This window comes from Kryptolebias marmoratus, linkage group LG3 (assembly GCF_001649575.2).
Source record: "Kryptolebias marmoratus isolate JLee-2015 linkage group LG3, ASM164957v2, whole genome shotgun sequence".
NCBI lineage: Eukaryota > Metazoa > Chordata > Actinopteri > Cyprinodontiformes > Rivulidae > Kryptolebias > Kryptolebias marmoratus.
The window spans coordinates 26,047,679-26,064,251 of NC_051432.1; the positions used below are offsets into that span (position 1 = coordinate 26,047,679).

The window sequence follows — 16,573 nt, forward strand, 5'->3', positions numbered from 1 at the left end:
ATATATATATATATATATATATATATATATATATATATATATATATATATATATATAAAAAACAAAAAACAAAAACTTTTGGGACTAGAGCTGTTTGTTGTTTTGGAAAACATATGAAAAAAAGTCTCAGAAGCTAGGACTCTATTAATCATAGGCATAACATTTTATTAAAAAGAAAAAAAAAAATTATTACTACAGTGGCAATTCCCTGATCATCGGGGTTCCCTCATAAAAGGATTTGTAAATGTTTAATGACCCATTTATAGATAATTAATGAAGCAATTAGAAGTAAGTAAGTAGCCACCAAATTTTGATGATTTATTTTCATATACAGACATGTCTTATCCAACTCCCAAATTATTTTTTACATTTATCCTGTGAGGCTCAGTGTTCATTGTATCTAAATAACTTCACACAGAGTCCTTTGTGACATATTTCCTTCAGGAGATGATATTTCGATCCGACTGTCTCACTGAGATGGCTCATGGGAAAATATGTCATTTGTTTTAACAAGAGTGTTCTTTTTTCTTTTCAGCCCGCAAAAGGATTTGCTAGCTCATTCCACGTGGACCTGTCGGAGACAGCGTGAATTTCTGTACTAGACCACCAACACTGATGCTAGAGACAGCAAAAGAAAACTAAAGAAACGCAACCTGGACAACAGCAACCTTGGTTAAACTTCATTATCTCGGGTGGCGAACTGTAACAAATCCTTGGCAGTGGCTGCTGAGGGAGGAAAGGAGAAATAATTACTGAGTAGCTGTAAACCTCTAGATACCTAAGGAGCAATCCAAGGCCTAATTTCTCTCAGCAGGACTGAGACCAGGGCTGAAGCTCTTGACCATGTGAAGATTACAATGGTATCAATTTACAGTTAAAAATGAAATTGAAAAATCAGAGAAATACAAAGCAAGTGGGACAAATAAGCCTACAGAGGTGTTTTTATTCTGACTGAGGGGTTAGCCTCTAGAAAAATGTGTGTGCCTGTTTACATCAAGAGAAAAAAGACCTATTGTTTCTGTACAAACTTCAACCAATGTCTACGGAACCCTTTAGCTATTTCTATGATCACCACTAAGCCAGCTGTACAGACACTGTTTGGATGGAAAAATTGAGACTGATAGGCGGAGACTAAGTTACTCATAAATAAATGGATAAAGAAAGTGAGGGAGAGAGAGGAGGTATTGTACAGGAATAATAAAAAGAATGGAAACAAGGACAAGAACAAGCGATGATGTGCAGTAATATAAATTCTGTATTGCCGGTTTTTTGACTTGACTGTCTTTATATAACTTCTCTTTATTTTTGTTTCTGTTGTTCTTTTTATGTGATTAAAGTGTGCAGACTCTACAAATATTCAAACTCACAGTTACAGACAGGAATTTTTGGTTCAATGTTAGGTTCACTCCTCTTTCAAGCTAAGCCACTTCAGGAAGGAGATTTGAACAAATCACTGTGTAGAAGAATCTCATGCTGATTTAAATAAAACACCAGAAATGAATGTTCACGTTTTTAAAGTACTTATTTTTATTTCTTAAGGTCCTTCCTGAGCTGACTGCACTGAAAGTGAATTGACCCATTTCTAAGATTTGGCTCCGTTGATGCCATTGGCCTACACATAAACAATCAGACACACTCTGTGGTTTTTATCATGTGTGCAAAGTGTTTACTGTGCTATTTTAAAAGCGTATAAATGAATATAAATCTATATATATATAGATATATATATACAATATACTTTTTTTCTGAAAACTGTGTAACCATGATTAGTTTTTTTTTATTTGTTTCGTTTTGTTTTTATACTTTATTATGTCTTTCAGTCTGACAATACAAAGTGCAACAAAATCAATCTTTTCTTTGGTTAATATGGAGGAGCCTAAAAAGCAAACTTTTATGCCAGCCAGCCATTAAGTTGACATTTTTATTCGATTGTTACTTTTCACTGTTTACATTTGCTCGGCCTTTTTCTGTGCTGCAAAGACACCATTTGAGTTGTTTTGGCCTATTGTGTATTTTTCCTAGCAGAATATTTGATTATGTACAGGAAGGTGGACTTTCACAATCCAGTAAGATACCAGAAGTTTTACAATCATACTATAAAAGCATACACAACCAGGTACAGAAAGACATGAACATTTAATACATGTTGACAAGTGTTGCACACACACACACACACACAGGTCAAGTGGTGGTAAATAAACAGTGTCATTGAAGTTGTTTAAAGAGTGTTTTGTTGAGTATACATTGGAATTTGTTCCCCGTGTTTACCATCCCAGTTTTATAAGCATATTAACATTTGTATAATGGCTAATAATGATTTCCCGTAACATAAAGAAGAAAAAAATGTACTAAATAACTTATCCTGTTATTACTAAGTATTTTGAAAAACTTTGAAATAACCAAAGTTCTGTAGTTTTCATGACAATCTACTTATGTTTTAAGAAAACAAAAACAAAATAAAACAAAACAAAAAGAAATGTCCGTGCAGCCGTCAGGACTTTAAAGGGAGGAAAAAAAAAAACTGTCTTCAACAAATTTCACACTAGTTCCTCCAAATTGTATACAGATATATATCTTAAATCAAACTGGAGATTAGCAATAATCACTAAGATTTAAACTGTGTGGAGGATTCTGGCCTCTTTAAAATTTTACAGCAATCATTTTGTTTCTTGTAGAATTTTTGTAGTGTGGACTTCAGTGCTGGATGCTGAAGTTGTTAAAATTATTGATGAAAACTTTAAATAAAATGGTTCAATTTTTCATGTTGTACTAATGACAGTTTCATAAGACTTAATATTTGTCCAATCAAGGCAAAGAAGGTTGCGAGTATCTGAATTCCTTGCACCACTTTTATGCCTCCTATTTTTAATGTACACATTTCAAAAGATATTCAGCTGTCCCAAAGGAATGCGATGGATTTTTAAGATGTATTCGCCAAGGTTTTGCTCTACTTTTTCCAGTCCCTGACCTCAATAATTCTTAAAAAAAAAGAAAATGTCCCAATCTCACCCTTTCTGTCCAGAGTGATCTTCAGATAGCCTGGCATAAGCTTACAGAGATACACAGGAAGTAGTAGAAGAAGAAGAAGAAGAGTTCTGGAATTAGCTGCAAGTGAAGTTTTGGGGTCACAAGGGAAACACAGCAATCCCACACTTGGTGTCCTAAAAAAACAGAGTCGAGTTTGTTTCCATCACAAGATTTACATCTGACCAGTGCATGTGACTGATCTTGTGGTTGGCTTCGTGAACTGAGGCCTTCAAGTTTCTGTACAAAACCATTCCCAGAAATAACCAAGAGTTTGTTCATTTATGAAACTAGAAAACTTAGAAAGGAATAAGAAAGAGGCCACATGTTTAGCTATATAACTAAGTAAAACAGGGGTCATAGCAACAGGGATCAGTTTCTTTCTTTCTTTCTTTGAATGACTTCCTTACAACTCTTACAAGACTATTTTAGGCATTAATAAAACAGATAAGTGTGTCACAATTTATTATTGATATATTTAATAAGATATATACTTATAACATTATTTACCACTTAGCTGTTACTAGTTAATTCCATTTTTACCATGATATAGCCAATTTAGTGATAGTAGATATGACATGTAAAGTTTACTTTTAGAAATGACTATTTTCTGTACCTTCTTATGGGGAGCTGATGCCTATCACCAGCAATCAGCTGACTAGAACTCGAGTACACCTGGAGCAGGTGGCCAGTTTACCTCAAGGCCAACATAGAGACATAGTAAACAGACAACTACACACACATAACCACACACACACAGACACACTTACTCCTAAGGTTAAAATAGAACTACGAACTGATCCAACGTATCTGGGGAATCTGGGAGAAAACTCTAACCAGAAAGGCCTGTACTTTGTATGTCAAGTTTAAAAAAATATGATACGATTAATTGTCTAGAATCTAAACATGTGCAAAGGAAGTTATTTATTTATATACTCTTTATTTTGGTCAAGTTTCTATCTGCTGGCAAAGCAAATCTGAAACAATCTTTTTAAAAGTCTACAAATCAAGCAGCAAATTGTACATTTAGGTTGCACTCTCCAGTCACATCTGAGAAACTTAATGGTTGTATCATTCCAGACTGCTGGTCTGAAACTCTTTTATTTCCACTTGAGAAACACTTCAAAATTAAGAAGGCTGGTTTCAAACCATGAATATGTCATGTTCATCCAAGCTTTTATGTCCTCTTGTTTAAATTAACACACTCTTTACTTGTCTAAATTAAAAAGCTTTTGATTGTCTACAGATGGTAGAAAGGGCTGCAGAAAGACTTCTAACTGGAACAAAAGGAACATAATTCCTGTTTTCACATCTCTTCATTGGTAACTTGTTGCTTTTAGAATTCTAATAAAGCCCCAGTGGGAAGATTTTAGAGAATTACACAGTCAATTATATTTCTGACTTGTTAAAGTTTTATACTTCATCTCAGACCCTCAGGTGATTTAACCAGAAAGCATAACTAGGTCCTTGCTCCTGATTTAAAACCAGGGGAATTGTTCTCTTAATAAATTGTGCCTTGTCTGCAGAGCAATCCTGCATTGTTTTTACATTGTGATAACAATGTTTTTTATTTTAAATGCAGCAAATTCTTTTTCTGTCATATTCAGACAAGCTTTAAGTTAAAAACAGGGCTTTTATTTCATTACACATTTTTTGTTTTTTATGTTTTTTTTATTGTGTCTGTTTCATACTTTAATGTTGTCTTTTATTTTTATTTCTCTTAATGTATTTTTTATTGTACAGCACTTTGTAATTTATTTCTGAAAATGGTGCTGTACTTGATTTTACTACTTTGCTTACTTTTTATTGACTAGTTCGAAGTGAACAAAGCTGGCTGCATAGTGTCACTGACAGACGTCGCTGGTCAAGGTTCTGGAAACAGAAAAAAGGAAAAACACAACAATCGTGGCGAACATCAAGAAGACAACCTCCTTTAGGTTTTTCTTTTAACTCTGGGGATATGTAAAACATTATATCTGTTAAGAAGTCGGTCATGCACCTTGAACCAGTGACAGCGGGTGAGTCAAGATGTGAGCTGCAAAATGTTTTGATGCAGAGAGAGCAACATAACTTATTTTAATTTAAAACTCCAGTTCCTGTCAAACTCTGTCCAGTAATTTCAGAATAACATGGTAAGACAATTGCTCTGATAACACTTTACTTTGGCATTACAAATAAATTTACATAAATGGAAACTTTTTCTTCTCACCTGCACTTAGTGCTGAACAATGGCTGCACATTCTTTTTGCAGCAATACTCAACCATGTCAGGTATAAAGTAATCTTCATGAATTTTATGCTCCAAAAATAAATCTACAGTGCAGATATAAAAATGGGGTACCAATTTTTTTTCTTCTTCTTGAAAGTTAAGTATAAATGATTAAAGTTTTATGCCAAAACACATTAGGTATAGGCGCAATGCCACAGTAAATCTGGCCATAAGAGTCATAACAACTTAATCACCACGTCCATCTTCTTTTGTTAAAGGCTGAGTGAGATGACCTAGCTGTCTATCTGAGCCTTTGAGTCTGTCCTTCATATTCTTCCCCTCTGACATGCATTTTATTACTCTGGCTAAGTAGACTTTCAAGAGATCCCATTAGCCACACAGCTCGGGCCTATCACCTTTCACCACTGCCACCTCATCAGACATCTTCACATTGACACGAGCAGTACATTGCACGCCTATGCAGGCTCTCTTCTTTGCCTTCTTATTGCTGACTGTCCCATCAGTCAGCATGACCTGACACACACACTTAAACACAAACACTCACATATCCCTGGACTGTTTCCCAACCACCTCATCAGTCCAGAGCAAACTGCCATTAAAATGTGTGAAAAAATGGAAAACCTCCTTCCTGTTTATTTACTTATTTATTTTTTTCTGTATCTGCATCTGTAGCAACCTTTTGACCAAAGATGCAGCCTAACTGCCCTGATGACCTGGGCACATTCTGTGAGAATTTCACAGAGTATCATCTATCCTTCCACTCATAGAACTCCATCATGCAGCCATTTTATTCGTTCATTCAAGGTAAAACAGGTTTATGTGTTTGCCACCTGGACTAGTTGGTTGTTTACAGAACTGTAATAACTTGTCAGAATGAAAATCATGGACATCTGGCAATTATACCATCAGACCCATGAAAAATTGGGCAATGGCCAGTCATGCTTTGCAGTTCTTCTCAATTTGTGTGATTTCACTGAAGGAGTGCTGCCTAAAAAAGCCCAGTTTCACTGTAGAACATGCAACAGAACAACAACGAAACAAACTCATGAGGCCTTTGACATTGATGGTTGGACATCAAGTAATAGTCCTCTACCAGAGGCTTGGAAACTTGAGGGGTCTTTGTAGTATCATAGGTTATGTTCACACTGCAGGCAAAAGTGGCCAAAATCTGATTTTTTTTTTTTATCCATATGTGACCCATGTCAGATGTTTTTTTGTGATGGTCTGAATGTGACAAATCCATTTTTTTTCATATCCACTCCAGGTCATTTTTATATTTGGTATTAAATCAGATACATATCCAATGTTTTTTAAAGTCACTTAAGGTCATGTCACATTTTATCTACATCATTTAAATCAAGATATTTTGATCAATCCAAATATTGTTATTATATATTCAGCTACAGATTACTTCAAGGCCATAGATACAGTAGTTTACACTGGAATTTGATGTCAGTCACATTTAAATTTTAATATGAATAATCAAAAAAAACATAAGATCAGAAAAAAATTGGAATTGACAATTAAGCTCTGAAGTGTGAATATAGTCTTAGTTGTTATTAAAACTTGAACAATTTGAACAAAGCCTTCTCTTTTTTTGTATGTTAAAGTTTCTAGAACTAATTGACACCTATTGACATGGTGGTGGTTGTTTTTCCAGCTTTTTGTTGGTTAATTAATTAATTTAATTATTCATTTTCAACATTTACATTCTCATCTGGACAAAGATAACACAATAAATTATGTTTAAAAAACTGTCTAGAGTTGTGTACTCAAGAATTAGTATACATAAGAGCCAATACTATATTGACATATTGACAATAATATCAGACTTTTGCTTTCCATACATGATTTTATAATGGACATTTCCTTTTCTTTTTTTGGAACTTGATATTACGTGCTGTCATAACAAAAGTAAGCTGTGTTTTGAGCTGAAGACAAACAGGCAGTGTCACTCTGGGCTGTGTCATGTGATAGGACAAAAATAAATCTGACCTGGATCACAATTGTTCTGCTTTTGCTTTTCCGGCTACAACAAAGACACACTGGGGCCTGAAATGTTTTGCTCTCAGCTACCCTCTCATCCTATATTCTGGACAGGACATAGTGAGTTGGTAACCTGGGGTGACGGAATCAGGCCTCTGAGTCACGCCTTGACCTAAGGGGAGCAGCCCAGTGGAGGACAGATTTCTGCCTCCAGCACTAACGCAACATGGCTGTCAGAAACAAACAGGCGGACCACAGTGTCTCAATGACTACTATAAAAGAACAAACAGCACTGAGAGCAATAGCTGCCTGCCAGGCAGTCAGGCATAACAAGAGAACTGGTTTGGTGCTTGTATGTTAGCAACAGCAACAAAAAAAGTCATTGTAGATGTGAAGGAAAGCAAAAAAAAAAACAACATACCAGTAGCAGTAAAATAATTAAGACTGCTCATTTTAAATTGAATCCAATGCAATTCAGTGAAAATATTTAGAACATGTGCAAGTGTAGTAGTGTACTTCAAATCAGAGACTCTGAATGTTCAGTAGAAAACACCTGATCCACTAAAGAGAGAAAGGGAGGGAGAGAGAGAGAGAGAGAGAGAGAGAGAGAGAGAGAGAGAGAGAGAGAGAGAGAGAGAGAGAGAGAGAGAGAGAGAGAGAGGTTGGTCTGAAAGTGTAATGCTTGAGTTGCTGACTCAAAGCCCAGCATTCATCTAAATGAGATGCGTCAAGTGAAGGGAGAGGGTGTTCATGAGGGCTTAGAGGTCTGCTATAGGGTGGTGTAACAATAAAGCTTGTAACCTCTACAGACCTAACTTATCTGATGGCTTCTCTCTGCCCCCCACCCCCTCCATGCATCTACCACAACTCTGTACATGCAGGTGCAAAGATGCCAAGAGAACATGAGGGTAAGCTTTTCTTTCTTTCTTTCATTTTTTTTTTCTTTTGCAATCATGCCCCCACAGAAGGAGAACACCTGGTCCCTTTAGAGGACAAGACAGAAAAGGGAGGAGAGATTTACTGATAGCTAAGGCCTCTGCATGCATTCTGCTCTGCCAACTTCTTCTGTTTCCTTTAATGTTCCACAAATTCAGACTGTCCCTACTCTTTCCCCCCTCTCTCCTTCTTGCTTTGCTCTTCTGTCTGACTCTCAGCTGTCAGACTGAGAAATGGCAGTGAAGACAAGGGTCTTCTGCCGGGGGAGATGGGAGGAGGACAGAGGCCTCCAGACACAGTCTGTCATGGACACACACAGGCACATGTAAATGTAGAGTGTGTTTTCTACACCTGCCAACCTGTATAAAGCTTGTGTTGTGTAACTGCTTCACATTTTGACATGGCAATTTCTTAAATGTGAACATACTGTTTTGAGAGATGACTGACACCCTTCATTTTTGCAACTAATTAGGCTGTTAAAAATGTTTATAAAACAGTTAAAAAGTTTAAGCTGATGATGATTGAAATCAAATAAGTACAAGTATTTTGAAACATCATATTGCAATTATCTTGCAGTGGTGACTGAGTAAAAAAAACAACAACACTATATTAGTATTGCTCATCTGCACATCTAAACTAGACAGATTAGTCAATGTCACACCAAAATGTAAACACCAACAGCTGTATAGTTATCATATTAAAAGCAATGTGAGAGTTCAGTGCCTTGCCCATGAGCACAATGAAACATTAAGGTGAGCGAAGGGTGGAACACTCTTACATCACCTTGCTACTTTTAAACACTCATTAAAGGGAGTACCTCCCTTATCTACATGGAGTTTTCAATCATAACAAGTTATGAAACCAAAATGGCTTTTTATGATTTCATTACAAAATTAAAATGAATCAAAATAAAATCACATATGAACGATGAAATCAACAATTACCACAACAAAAATAAAAGTAACACTAAAATTTAGAAGGAATAATTGAGGTTTTAACATTAAGTAATTACTCTGAATTAGCTTAACCTGATTTAAACAGTTATATTAATTTTATAATCTTTCAGGAGAACACTCTAAAGCAAGAACTAACCCTTTTCATCATACAAAGAAAGACTTTGATTAGAAGTTTATCTAAAATATGAGAATTTTTTGAACAGGATGTTGATTAAGATCTATGTTTAGGATTTATACACACAAAGAGTATAGATATTTTTGATTGTTTTTAATAAATAGAGCATTTTAGAATTTAGGTCAGGAGGAGGTTAATAATTCTGTCAGATTATCAGATTAATTTGATGAAGGAACAAGTTGGAAATGAAGACTGCTTTATCAGTTTGCACCAACTTGAAACATAGCCAGACCTAATAATGCTTTTCTTATTACCAGATAAGAAGAGGAGGAGGGCCTTACTTTGGGTTAGAGTAAGCCTTTCCTCGATACAATGCTGTTCAGATGGTATTTCTTATCAGATCAAGGGAGGATGGCAGGACCAGAGAGTCAACTATGAACCAGTTGAGGTCAACAGCCTAACCGAAAGGTTACCCAGCAGGGTTAAGGTGATGGTATTGAGGCAGGTCTGACATTATCATGTGATAGGGTCAGAACTCAGTGGGTGCAATAGTTTTTTTCTTGAAGTTACAGAGGTAATATTCAACTTGTTTAGTTTGTTTTACACTAGTTTTACTTTACTGCTGGACTTTACAAAAACTAAATATCTTGATAAAACATATGGATTAACTTAGGTAAACAAAATTCTAATGATGGAAGGCGAGGGTAGAGAAAAATGAACTAACAACTGAACTGAACAACACCCCAGTCTCTTTCAGCTGCTATAAGAGACGATAGGACTTCTGAACCCTCTCAGACAGCCATGCTCCTGAGAAGGTTAAGACTTATTTCATCCTGTTCAAAGGAAGTTCTGCTAATGGTCCTTGGCAATCTCCTATAAAACACAGCCAATAAAGGTTTGTTAAAAACATTTGACTAAATTCTTATAACAAAAGCACAAATCATAATGATCAACATTTATTTTCATATTTAAAAAGATTTTACAGTCAAATGAACAAATTTAATTTCTAAATAAATCATGTTTATAAGTTCTATAAGAACGTAAACATTATCTGTTTCTACGGATTAGGGATCAAGGGAGACCTCGGAGTCTACATGTGTCCAATTTAGACAGATTGTCTGGAAAGGTGAATTTAGGTCAGAGAGCATGAAGAACAGGGCTTCTAATTGCTACAACTATGAAACAGGGCATGACTCAGTATTAAACCCTGGCTTTTCAGTCGGAAGATGATCTTTATAGCACTAAGCTACTGCAGGTGATAACTATTAGACTCAGAGACATCTAATCACATAAGGATATATTTTCACCAAGGTCATAGCCTTTCTATTATCACCTTGACATGTTGATAAGATGAAAGGAAAGATTCTTTAATACTTAGAAATTCTTTCTGAGTTCGTTTGTTCAAAAGTTCAGATACAGTGTGTTAGCAAGGCTGCTACACTATTACTTATATATATATATATATATATATATATATATATATATATATGTATATATTTATACCAACTGCATTATTGATGAAATGGCCTTGTCAAACTTGTGTAACCTAAAGCCTAAAGCTGCTTCACTGGTTTGATTGTGAAAATGCCAAGTTGTTTTACTCTCTCTTGATTTGACTGTCATGTTGTCTAAAATTTTAGAAATTGTATCTTTTGTAGTGCAGGGTCAGGTTTGAAATTGACATACAAAAGGACTGCCACGTTCACATGCTGTCATGTTATTTAAATAATTATTTCTGTTGCTTTTGTGCTTGTGAAAATTTGTGGATACTGATTTTGATTCCATGCATTTTACAATGATCACAATAAGGTAATGGCATATTTCTGTTGTTGTTGTTTGTTTTTTAATCATACAAATTGAAAACATAGTCACCTAAAAATCAAAAATACTCCTGCTAGCAATTTCACGGCTCATTAATTATCACATTGTCACTTAGTAAAATATATGTTAGATTACATGCTGTGACTAACAATATGTCATTATTATTAATTAATCTCAGTCACCAAGCATTCTTTTCATGATGCGCTTTTTCAAGTCCAGTCCAATAACTTAGGGAAATATATATTCCAAGTGAAATGTATTTTAAAATTCACTAATAAAATGCCCTTTGATTCCCTTTAAAATGTTTAACTTGAGCAAAAGTGAAATATATTCACTTGTGCTACAAACACAGAAAGACACAGTGCCTTTTTCTTATTTTTCTTTGAAATAGTACTGTGCCATCCAGAGATACAGTTGTTCCACACTAATGTATCATTCCTCCTGGGCTTCTAAGCTATTAGCTGGAGCTCTTTATTTCGATCCTGAGGTGTCGTCATTGGACTTTGATGGAAAAGCTTGATAGAAAAGGAGAAAAACTGAGCATTTATGCTTTCATTCTTGACAAGTACTGAAATGTTAACAAATGTCAATGGGAGATCAATGTGTGTCTTTGTTCAGTGAAAAATTTCTTCTATTCTTTTGAACATTTGTTCAGGTCTTGTGTACTTACCAGTCATACTGAAAAACATGTTCTCAACTTTATCTGTATCAAGGGTGGCATACTGCGTATTGAAACAAAGTACACTTTCTGAAAATGTGTTCATGAATCAAGAGTTTTGGACATTAACAATGAAGGAACAAAATAAAATCTAATATTGTCACTCACAATGGGAAACGTCTTGTGTGACACCCAGGTGGCATTTGACTAATGCATTATAAAAGACAAAAGGAAACAAGTCTCATATGTCCTCTGAGAAGAAATGAGGTTGGTGAAGCAGTATGTGTAAAGGTTGCCAGATAGGAAATTACATAATGTTGTACTGTCACTTTAAAATGATTGCATTTTGACACAAACTATCCAATATTCTGAATGTGGGCATGCTTTCTTGCTCAGTCGGGGTGGGTGCACTTTCTTGGACCACATGTGGGGTAAGATGAGGTGTTGTGATTGTTGAACATGCACACAAGAGCGGGGGTGGTGGTGGTCTTGTGCGTTTGGCGAAATGGCTAGTCAGATCAGAAATTTGATGACATGTGGGGGTTCATGTGAATAGAAGTTAGATTTTTGCTGGTTTTTTTAAATTTAGTTTTGTGCATGGAAATGCCAAAACTAATATATATTTGGGCTTTTTTAAAACTATTAACCATATATCACATAGAGTTTTGTATAAGTACAATACTTTTGTATATCTGACAGCACTGGTGTAAACAGAAAAACAAAAGGAAATAGACCTTGACAAAACAAAGAAACAGTTTTGCTATATGTATCAATAAAGTATGACTTGTAGGCCATCACTGCAAATACAGTTATCAGCCACAACAATAAAACTACTAAATGATGACCTAAGTAATGCAATGATTCATTGGTCAGCTTGCTGTTGTGCCATCTGCCAACAAATGGTATAGATTTGGCAGCAAATGGACAGAACACTGTTAAAATTGATTATGCAAGATAAAAAAAAAATAATAAAACAGTAAAACATATAAAACTGTACACGTTTAACAGCAACTGAACTGATGTGGCTGTACAGTTGAGTCAGAGCATCAGCAAAATGTGAGCGCCAACCAACCAGGTCCTACTACAAGTATCTACCAAAAACTGTTAAAAAACAAAAAAGGTGATCCAAGAATAAATAAACTGAATTGAACTGAACCAGTATCAATGAAGGATATGTAAAGCTTCTCTTTGAGTATGATAGAAAGGTCAGAGCAGAGTAATGGGCTGTGTCACTTTCTGATAAAAAACACAGAGCCTAGCATTTGGGTAAAAAACAATATGAGAAAAACATAATTAAAGACATCAGATAACTCTGCCATAACACTTGTTTTTCATCATGATAGTGGCCTCTCGGAGCAGGATAATGCTCTACATGACACTGCAACAAAGATCCCAAGTTTAAAGAATATTACAGAGACCTGAAAATAGTATCTGTTGGATTAAAAAACAAAACAAGCAAACAAACAAATCTGACCCATGGTCTGTATCTTTCAACTTTAAAACCTCTCCTCACATGGCATCAAACATTGCTGTTTTGTTGGAACCTTTCAACATCCTAATGAGAAGCAGAATGGCTCTTTTGGCATAGCTGACTATATGCATGAGCCACTGAAATACCAGACGCTAACAGGAAATGCTCCAATGTCACTTGCAAAGGTTTTTTGATAGAAAATTGAACTGTCATCTGGGAACTACTGCTACTGTTTTTCTTTTTGTTCCATTCATTGTGTGGGAATGTTATGGTATGAAAGATAATTGTGTTAAAACACCAACAATTATTGATAAGTCTGAAACAGGTTCATAAACCACTTGGTTTGATTTAGGAAATAATAATGGCGTTAATAAACCACACCACAATATCATTACAGAAGTTTGGATATTGATGCAGATGTTTACAAATCATGTTGAGCATGCTAAAATTTGAAGGGTTTGATTTGCGTTGATTTGTCAGATAGCAATATAGCATGCCTGTAGAGCGAAAATGTTAAAATCTGAGTGGTTGATAACACAATGTTCCCTTTTGAGTTAATTTATTAACTGATGGAAGCATTATGTTAGTCACATAGACCACTGTTTCTTAAAAAAACAATAACAACAACAAAAAAAAAACAAACAAGAAAACTGTTAGTAATAGTAATAGAACCTTGCTGACAGATGGAGTGATGGAGAGGGTCTTGCGAATATTTGGACCATGGACATGAACACAAGGCCTAGTCTTGTTTTATCAAGACATTCTTTATTACTTACATTGTTGCTGTTGTTGTTTTCCTTTTGGCTGCTCCCTTCTTCAGGGGTCGCCACACTGAGTGAACTTCAATTAGACAATTGATTCATAATGCAACCTGGGCCACAACACTGACCACTGAGCTACCGCAGCCTAATATTTGTTATTACTTACAAAAAGAATATAAATATTGAGTCAATATGTTTATTTTACTTATACAACTGAAAAAAGTGTTAAAAATCTCTGCTGTTGAGTACATATACAGTAAATAAATCTCACTTTTAAGGTACTTTCTTATAAAAAGTTTCATATAAAGGTGTTATTCAGTTAAACACCTTGCTCCTGTTTACTTATGTCACTGTGTGCAGATTCAGCAGCTTTGTTCACTTCAGAGAGTGCATTGTGCTGTGTTTATTCTTCAGTGCAGAACCAGCAGTTTCCTATTGAGGACTAAGGCCATCCTTTGCTATATCATAATATAATCCTTGTATCGTCTCTTATGTCTTTTTCACACATGCAACCACAAGTTCAGAGCTTTCATATTTATACCTATTCATGTTCTGACTTGTAGTAAGCATGAATGCTTTGAAATTTATATGATTCTATTCACTTATTAGCATTAGAGGTGATCTTTTGAAAATAAGTAGCTCTCTAATAAAGGTATTGCTTTTAAATAAGTCTCCCAAGGTCTGAACATAGAGGAATCAGTATGACAGTATAACTTTACACCTCCTGATGTTTCCTCTTAGTGTATGACCACTTAAAATACTCCACAATGAGAAATATGGTCATGGGGCAGGTATCTGCCACACTGGAAATGTACAGAACTCAATGGCTTGTTTTAAAAGGAGATTGTTTTAATGGGAATCATACTGTATGCCAGCAGGGAAAAAATGGACAAGAAAGAAGAAATTGATTCTTCTGATATTTATAAATTGACTCAAAGGCCTTTTTACTCCTGTGACTTTGGCATATTTTTTTCTGCACACAGACTCTGTTTTCTATCAGTATGAGAAGAAAATGACAACTGTTTCTTTTTGTATTCTTTTTGTATTTAATTTACTCGGCCTTTGAGGTCCTGATGAGTGAATAACGGGGGAAGAGAATGAAAGACCGGAAAACGTCAAATGTGTCCTTACCTGCCTGGCAGAAATTGGAGCTGCTCAGTTCAGCCTTTTCATGCATAATCAAGCATTCTAGGTTTTATTAGCAAAACTCAAGAGCAGAAACAACAAACTACCCTTAAGGAGAACCAAGAATGAGAATCTTTCAGCCAACTACCGGCAGGTCTCCAAGGTTACATGGTGTACTTAATCCCCAGAACCCCCATAGGCCTGATGTTGGAAGAATTTTGTTGATGTGTTTGTCTATCTGCAAGCTGTTTGTGCATGTGTGTCTTTCTATGTGAGTGTGTGTGCAGTCTCTTCCCTTGAGCCATAGTTAAACCTCAGTGACATCAGCAGCCATGTCTTATTTCCCTATTACAAAGGTCCCACTGTAACTCATCGTGTCAGAGTGGGGACTACTGACTCCCACACAAACGCACACATACTCATTAGCACACTGCTGCGCTTTTGTCATGCACACACTCTCAGACACACACCAGAGGGAGTGGGTATGAGAGCAGAAACAAGGCAAAAACAAATTAAACCAAATGCAAGATAGACCTTTCATTATAATTATCATATTCAATAAAACACAGATTAGATAAAGGAAGTGAAGCTCTGGGAACAAGGAAAGGTTTGTGTGTCTGTGTGTGTGTGTGTGTGTGTGGGTGTATGTGTGGAGAGAGGGGGAGTGGAGGGGTGTCAGTATTTGAGAATAATTCTTCACAGGCCTAAAAGATGAGTAGAAGATAGTGCATAATTTACACTGTAGTTTTCAAAGTGGCCACTGTTTCACAGATGGTACAAATTACTGTGGATGTGCTCCTCCACTCAGTTTTATTCAAGCATCTAAAGTCTCTCTACAGTGCCCAACCTGAAGTAATTATTGCATCCAATCAATTTTAAACTAATTCTAGGGTTTGGCGCTTAGCTTCCTGTTTGATGTCAGTAAATTATTTGTAAGTTGGTTAACATTGCAAGCAAGTGAAGTCATCTACAACCATGTAGGAGCAAGCTAAAAAGTACTTGAAAGACATTTTAACAACTCTACAGCTTATTATAGGAACTAAAATTAAATAAGTTTTTGAAGAATATATTCCAAAACATGTGAACAATGACAAGCAGTTGTTAAAATCGTATTTTTAGGCTGTTTATTTTTCATTTTTTTGGGATTATGACAAATTTCTGCACCAAAGAGAAAGCAATGTGTAGTTACAATACCGTGTACAGTACATTGCATATTTTGGTGCACAAACATGTCTGTAGGCTGTCTGCAGATAAATTGAGGTTGCTCTTTGATATTCAGCAGTCTACACTGTTGATGGACAGTGTTTCCTGCCATCTACTGACAGCTGAAAAAAGGAAACTAAAGTGTGCATAGAGGCATGACGGCCCAAGGAATAGCTTGGAAAAAAGACAAAAAAGCAATGCAACCAAATTTTTTCACTTCATGTTATAATGCTGCAACCAAATATTGTTAATAATATTCCGTTTATTGGAATATTGATTAGGAGTATG

The 16,573-nt window shown here is 35.6% G+C and overlaps 1 protein-coding gene across 2 annotated transcripts in view; it reads left to right on the forward strand.

The window, feature by feature from the left end:
- Window positions 1-2,173, forward strand: part of pcdh10a (protocadherin 10a) — an 18,078-nt gene extending 15,905 nt beyond the window's left edge. For both annotated transcript variants that reach the window (XM_017417001.2, XM_017417002.2), the window contains exon 5: window positions 536-2,173. In XM_017417001.2, coding sequence (XP_017272490.1) covers window positions 536-555 — 20 coding nt within the window. In that variant the 3' untranslated portion in view covers window positions 556-2,173. The remainder of the gene's footprint in view (window positions 1-535) is intronic.
- Window positions 2,174-16,573: the final 14,400 nt, after the last annotated feature.